The sequence below is a fragment of the Phalaenopsis equestris genome, unplaced genomic scaffold, assembly GCF_001263595.1.
Source record: "Phalaenopsis equestris unplaced genomic scaffold, ASM126359v1 Scaffold000258, whole genome shotgun sequence".
Lineage (NCBI taxonomy): Eukaryota > Viridiplantae > Streptophyta > Magnoliopsida > Asparagales > Orchidaceae > Phalaenopsis > Phalaenopsis equestris.
This window is the reverse complement of record NW_018164700.1, coordinates 183558-191637: the sequence shown is the minus strand read 5'-3', so window position 1 is coordinate 191637 and position 8080 is coordinate 183558. Positions and strand designations below refer to the sequence as shown.

The 8080-nt window shown below is 37.5% G+C and overlaps 1 protein-coding gene across 1 annotated transcript; it reads left to right on the top strand.

The window, feature by feature from the left end:
- The first annotated feature begins 5193 nt into the window (after window positions 1-5193).
- On the top strand, window positions 5194-6314 carry LOC110024542 (ethylene-responsive transcription factor ERF003-like). The gene has a single exon (XM_020724567.1). The coding sequence runs from the start codon at window positions 5476-5478 to the stop codon at window positions 6235-6237; it is 762 nt and encodes a 253-aa protein (XP_020580226.1). The 5' UTR covers window positions 5194-5475; the 3' UTR covers window positions 6238-6314.
- Window positions 6315-8080: the final 1766 nt, after the last annotated feature.

Genomic DNA, 8080 nt, shown 5'->3' with positions numbered 1-8080 from the left:
TATATATATATATATATATATATATATATATATATAATGAGTGCTGAAAAATTCACGGCGGGTGAGTAATGAATTATCGTCTTAGCGTTGCACAAAGATTCATCACACACTTAGATAAAATGAGAAATAATTTGTGATGACACCAGAAATTTTTACGTGGAAAAACCGTAAAGGGAAAAAACCACGGGGCATGACCCAGTTGCAAAAATCAACTATAGATTGATGATTACTGAGAACTATTGTCTCACAAACGGGAAATAGTTACTAGTTTTCCAAGTTACGAAGTCGACTGACGACGTTCAATCAGTGATGGTCGACAGTGGTCGGCGGTGATCAACGGTAGTCGACGACGTCGATGACGGTCGGTGGTGGTCGACGGAGGTCCGTGGTGGTCGACGACAGTTGATGACGGTCGGCGGTGGTCGACAGAGGTCAGTGGGATCGGCGGTGGTCAATTGTGGCAGACGACGATCGACGAAGGTCGGTGGTGGTCGACATAGGTCGGCAGTGGTCGATAGACGATGACAGGGATGATGTTGGAGTTGAGCTCCTTCTCAAAGCTTCAAGTTCTCTCTCCAACCTCCTCTTTCATGTGAGGGGTGAGACTCTATATATAGTGTTTTGAGTGCAATAAATGCAGAAATATGAATCATTTTGATCGGACAACCCAGAAAGCTTCTCTCAATCAGATGACGTTTGATGGACATTTGAGTGCCTTAACGATGTCAGAATCGAGCAATCTTGGCCTCGTTGGATTCGTCTTGTCGAGACGCTCGATTTGATTATGACCTCTCTACCGAGTATGAACTCTTTGAATTCGACATTCGTTTGATTTTTCAAATGTGTTTGAAAATCTTCCAAAAATGATTTAATCACTTATCTGGGCTTGATTTGACTCGGATTAGACTAGTTTTGATATCATTAGGTCTGTCTTATCGAGTCGGTCAGTTTGACTATAAGTTTGTTGAAATCGGCTCTGAATGACTTTTAATTAAAGTTTGAATGTTTCTAGTTCAAAAGGTTGCCTTGAAATTCGTGTCATGCCTCGAGATTCGTGCCACATTGATGAAAATTTCTTGTTCGCTTATCAATATATATATTTTAAGAATATAACATCCCTACAAAATTAGAATATTTTACATACATACCACCAATTTCTATGTATTTACATATGTAACACTTAAAGTTTGATATTTACGTCAAACCAGGTCATAGGCCTCTCATTGGTAGTTCAAATAAACAACTATTCCATCTCATAAAAAATTAACATGGAATAATTTCAATATTCAATGTAATCAAATGAGAACTTTCAAAGCTCGTATAAAGTAATTTTCAACATTTGTGTTACATCATAATAAAACGTCATGTTATGCCACAAATGCTCTTTTTGCTTATAACATGTAAAATAAAAAAAAATTATACATGTAAAAAAGCTACTAATTTTACAAGTGCATAAAGCATTACTCATGCTACATTAAGTATGTCTTGGACATATTTGACAAGATAAACCTTAAATGTGTAATGTGCAAACTTTATGGTACCAACTTTTTTTTTTTTTTTTTTTTTTTTTAAAAAAAAAGAAATCAAATTTCCACCATATTGATATGTTGCATGATGGGAGTTTTTCTCTATTTTATGTTTGAAGGATATTTTTTTAATATATTTTTAAGGCTATAAATGAATCTTAAATACTTTTTATCTAAGAAAATAAATATCAAAATTAGCTTTAGATCAAACGAGTTTGGCTTGAGCTTGGCTTGTTAACTCAATGAGGAAGTTCATGAGCCACTTATCAACCCAAGCACGAGCTAACTCATGAGTAAGCTTGGCTCATTTACACTTGAACTTCATTCTTCCATTCATACCAACTATACATGTGTATTTCACTTTTTAAAAGTTAAAATGGTTATATTTTTCATGTGATATGAATGCATTGGATGTTACTTCTAAGATATCAATTTAAATCTTTGTATATATATGCATTTATAAAAAATGTTTACTTAACTAATGCGTTAAATGTGTTCATCCTTAAATCTATAAAATACCAATGGATATCTAAAATTTAAGATCATGGATATGCAATAAATTGTATCCAAGTATAAAATGCCTCACTGATGAGTTCTTAAATGATATTGAGTATTTCATCCTAGCAACATCACAACTTCCTGCTTATTTTTCAAATAGTAGGCTTTGATGCCCATGCGTGAAGCACAAGAATCAATTATCAAACGAAATCAAGTTGGGCTTGCATTATAAGGGATTTTAAAATAATTACTCATACTACACTTCACAAGGACAGTATGAACCACATGTTAATTATGATCAGATTGACACTTCATCAAGCTCTACCCCTCTAAGTGAATATGATCATACTAGATTTGAAGAAAATATCTTTAATGTAACCATAGATTAGTTTGTGGAGTATAGGGAAAAGGAAGAGCCACCAAATACAGAACCTAAGAAAAATTATGAGCTATTGAATGCCAAACAATGGCCACTATGAGAAGGTTGCTCCACTCATTATCAATTATCAATGACTCTTAGTATGTTGAGCATTAAATCAAACTATAATATGTCTCAAGAATATTTTTAACCAGATCATAGGATTACTAAAGAAGATAATTTGAAAGAAAATTTAGTATAGAGGATCAATATAGAATGAATAAATTGGTGTCAAAGTTAAGGTTGATATTAGAGAAGATAGTTTGTTGTGTTAATAGTTGCATATTATAATACAAGACTAAAGCAGTTAGGACTAAATGTAAGTTTTGTGGCATTGAAAGCCTCAAATCAAATAGTAAGAAAAATATGAAATAAAAGAATATTTCGAACAAGTGTCTTTTCTACTTGTCTCCCTGATACCGGAGTTAACCCAAATCACGACCGAATGATAAATTTTACTGTTAAATTCAAGAGTGACAATGACAAATTCTCAGCATAAAACAACACAAACATGTAACAAGTAACAACGATCATGCTGTAAAATAAGAGAAAAAAACAACACAAAACACATGAATGGCTCACTAGAGGAGGGTGGCAAGCCCGAAAGGGAAGGAAGGAAGCGATAACGGTGATGGAGGGGATGACAGTAGGTGGCATGGCATAGGATGGCGTAGAAGGGCTGGCTGCCTGCTAGGAGGAGGCTGACAACAAGTGATTGTGACATAGAAGAGAGTAGGATAGATGGTGAGACACTCAATAGCCCACAAGAAGGATCGATGTGGGATTGAACAGCGGTAGGGACCGCTTTCTAGGGCAGGAAAACAACTAGAACAAGTATTGTAGGGGTTGGCGGTAGCAAAATGTCGCTTGAAAGGGCTAGCGACAGCAAGTACAAGCCTTGGGGGCTGACGACAGCAAGAACGGAGCCGGAAAGCAGTGCCGCTGTGGAAGGCGATTGGAAGCATAGACAAGAGATGGAAACGAAAGGCCTGTACGGTGCCTGGAAGGAGCCTGGAGGGCTAGAAGACAGTCGAATATAAAAAGTCTAGGACATGGGAGAGATGATAGTGAGCAGGTGGAGGGGAATATGGAAGGATAACTATCCCAGTGGGATTGAGTTATAACCGGAGCACCCCTCGAACCGTGGAGAAGATGACCACCTTGAACGAGTTACAGCTGGAGCACCTCCTCGCCTTCGAATACAACTAGAAGAAAAAAAAAACTGTCAATGGCAACCTGGATAGAAATCTAAAAACAGGAATACCGAAAATTGACTCTAACCAAAGCGAACAACACCTATATACAATGAGAAGTAGTAGATAGAATCGGTAAGGAATATAAATAAATAAGTGATGGAAAAGGAAGGAGGTGCACAAAGGAAAGTGCAAGAAAATAAAGGGCTAAACAAGATAAAGAATCAAGTAGGAAAAATGGACTGCAGCACTATAGCAGATATAAAACCGTGTCACGATAAGCTCTCGCGTCACTCTCATTCCACGTCTTCACAAACTATTTGTTTTTATGCATATTGTTGAACATATGAGATGACACAATGAAAGCTTGGGAAAATTCATTTTCTCAAGTCATTCCGTGGATTAAAAAACATGAAAAAGTTTCGATCATATCTATCATCACTTTGCAGCTGAGTCACACAATGTTAAGTTGGCTTATGTGTTGATGGCTTCCCATCACAAAGTAAGATCTTCTCACCCTAATCATCTTAGCTTGTGATAGTTATTCTATACAATCTTTCATTTGAAATGTGTATGATCATCCCTTAATGTTTCTCAAATTGATCATACTCAGTTCATACAACTCAAAGGTAAATATTGATTTATATTTGCAGCCTTCAGTAAGTGAGATTTAAATATTATGGGAAATAGGTGTGTCGCCTATGATATTGCTATAACAGGGAACTTTCAAAAGAAAGCAAATTTAATATAATCAATAGATAATTTTCCTAATTATGGAATGCTATTGGGATGGAGCATTCCGGGAAAGTTAAATTGTCTATATAATATGGATCCATCAAAGGCATTTACTTTAAAATATGGTATAAAAAATTCATGATTTAACTGCCATCAAATGTTCTTATACGTTGATCACTCATTAAAAAGGAATAAAAGATTTCTTCATAAAAAATAGAGTTAAGAAGTGTCGAATCAGTTGTGAGTCGACGATAGAACTCAGTGTGTCCACATAAGTTGAATAGTTTTATTTTTTATTTATGAAATTTATTTATAATCTCATTTCAATGCTAATTACCTTTATTAATCTTTTGCAGGATGAGTATGCGCACCTGAAGGATGCCCAGAGTCTAAGCTCAAGTGTTGTTAGCTATAGTGATCAGCCTGATCACTCGGACAATGAGATATGGAGGGAAGTCGTTGAGAGGAGGAAGAATGAGAGGATCTATGGCCTCGAAGCATTGGTATTTCTGTACGCGGCACAGCACTGATTTTGAAGAGAGGTCGTTATCGGACCACCACTTCCATTGGTTCGGCTGGCACCTTTAACGGCTAGTAATTCAATCGGTAATTACACAATGGGTGCAAAAACAGTGAATTTTCTCTTGTGCAAAGTTTAGATATCAGATATCTAAATACATAGAATTGGTTGGTATGTATGCAAATGCCCATTTTCTTTTTTCCTGGGAAGCAGGAAAGTTGGAGGACTTCCCATTTGACTTATGTTTACCTTTTCAATCTTCATTAAACATGTCCAATTAGTTTAGAGTTTGCTGACCCCATGTCTATTTCATTAATCACCCCTCATTCGCAAACTGTTAAATTACTCATTTGGTTTCTTTAAACAACAATACGCCTTCTGACAACAACTTCTGCCGCCCGATCCCTTCGACCACGGGACGATCAAACAGCAAGCAAACAAAATCAAAAACAAGAACAGCCAAAATACAATCAGAAAAGCCAAAAAAGCAAAAAACTTCATCCTCTGTAAACCATATTAGAATCATCTCTGTTTCCTCATAAATATCCCTTCTATGTTTGCAGAAAACTGCGCGGCGTCAGAAGAATGCGAACGACGAAGAGGAAACACAACAGTAAAGAAAAAATGGAAGCTTTCTCCTCAACAGCCACAGCAGCCACCATGAATCAGCCGAAAAAGCGTTACATGGGAGTCCGGCAAAGCCCATCCGGTCGATGGGTGGCAGAGATTAAAGGCACGACGCAAAAGATCCGCCTTTGGCTTGGCACCTTCGATACTGCAGAGCAAGCTGCTCGCGCTTATGATGAGGCCGCCTGCCTTCTTCGTGGAGCTAACACTAGGACAAACTTTTGGCCGCGTTCTGCGTCTTCCATTCTCCCAGCGAAGGTCCTCAACAGACTGCGCAGCCATATAGAAACCCAGAGGGAAGCTGGTGCTGAAACGCCTTCGATGACTGATGGTCTAGCAAGCCAGATGGGTGCAGAACCCATCAACAGAATGGATTACAGTGAGGCGATGATCAGTGATGTGTGTATTTCAAGTACAGCTCAAAGTGGTGAGGAGAATGAATTCGGTTTGAGTTTTTGGAATACAGAGTCGGTCTGCGTTCATGATGTGAGGCAGGGGAAAGAGGAGGAAGTGGATAAGGGGGGTGTTAATTTGGCAGAGATGTGGGAAGAACAGTTGGCATGCGTCTACGCGCCGTTTGAGATGCCTGTAGTGATGGAGGAAGCGAGGAGGAAGGCGGAGATGGAGACTTATGAGTACTGGTTGATGCTGTCTTCTGCAGCAAAAGATGTCCTTGTTTCTTCTTCTTCCTCTTCTTCTTCTTCTTCATTTTTATGGTGACAGAGAGTGAGAATGAAGTATGATGGAGTGGTTTGTTGTGATGGTTTTGATCTTGGATGATTAGTTGAAGAACGTGTGGCAAGAAAAGTTTATTTTTGGAGATATTTATAGAGGTATATATGTTGGGCTACTCACTATGAGTAGGTGGTTTAGCACTCATGGTGATACTTTAATAATTCATTTAAAGAAAGCTCAATAATAACAATGAAAAACATATATATATTTAATTATTTTAAATAATGAAATAGGTGACTAAGAAATTAAATTTCCCAACATATTCATGAACATGTTTTTTGATCATATGACTGGATCATGGTCTAAATTATATGCAGCGTATTGTGGAAATGGCAAGCAATTGACTTTTGGGTGCAAAGGAAAAGAATTCACATGTTGTCATATGATAGATGCTTTATGTTTTGAATTTTTAATTGAAAGATGTTCATCGTACATTTAATGTAACTTCAAAATTTATTATATGTAGGTCAAGTTGTGATATGAACTATAACGTAATATGTTTTCCTTCTCATTGTGAATTTTTGGAAGATGATTAGCAAAGTTGAGAAGCAAAAAAAAACGCTCTGATACCTCTTCATGACCAATTCTTCTTCTAACTTACCATAGAAACCAGGTTACATTTAATGGGTTATTATATTTGATTTGTTTCTTTTTTGTTCTTTGTCTTATATGCTCTGAGCCTCCTTTATAAAAGAGCACTCAGCGCTTATGGATGAGGCATAGTGAGAAAAGTGTTGAGTTATAACTCCGAACTGTTTTTTTATTTCACTCATCCGATGCTAGTGTAATCTCTCTCATCGTGAACGTAGGTGAATCAATTCAATGTCTAACCACGTAAAGCTTTTGTGTTTGATTGTTGTTGTGTGAGTTTCTACGATTTCACATTGTTTTCGAATAACAATATCTCAGAGCTTCGGGGTCGTGATCGGAGAGTGGTTTGACGTTGACGGCAGCAAATCCGGTGGGTGTTGCCATCGATTTTTGCAACAAGTGGGAGCTGGCCAGATAGGAAAATAATTAATCTGAGAATGTTTTTATTCCCTTACTGTTCTGCGGATTTGAGATTTTGGCACAGGGAAGGAAAAAATCCTTTACGAGAATCTTTGGTTCCTGCTATAGAAGGAATTCTCACCTGCGCAGGAAAATAAAAAGGAGGATTTTGTTTTGACAATCAATGAAAGTTTTCAAATTTGAAAACAGGGAAAAGATTCGCTTTGATAGCAGAGGGAAAAAAAATCTAAAACAGGAGAAGGAATTTCGGCAAATAGGAGAGAGAGAAAGGAAATTTCAGAAAGAAAAAAAAGAGGGAATCTCTTTTTTTCTGAAATTTATTTTAGAGTTGAAAACTTTGCCCAGATAACAAGTAGTTGAGCTAACTTTGGCTGAAATTTCTCTTATATAATGCTCTGTTAGGTATGACTCATAATACCAGAATTTGGAGTCTCTTGGAATTGAGTATGACTCATAATACCAGAATTTGGAGTCTCTTGGAAGTCTCTTGGAATGTCTCTTGGAATTCAGTGGGTTGAGATCAGCGAGGGCACAACAGAAGCATGATGGCCTAACCCACAGTGGTGCAAGTGTAACTCCCAGGTATTTTTCTCCTACGGGGCTGGATATTCGCCAAGGTGGAGATTTGTTATGGTATGACTCATATACCATATAGGGACAAACGCTGGAACGAAGCGGAGCAGAGCGGAGCGAAAGAATTTGTCCAAATTGGGAAGTTACGTTATATAGGTTGGGGGTGTTGGGTCAACGCCCCGCTATACGGTACAGGGGTAATTTGGGAATTACATATTGTACTGTAGGGTTTACTCTAGGATTA

What these genes read in the sequence shown, in the direction of transcription:
- LOC110024542 (XM_020724567.1), top strand. Translation starts at nt 5,476, where the DNA reads ATGCGAACGACGAAGAGGAAACACAACAGTAAAGAAAAAATGGAAGCT.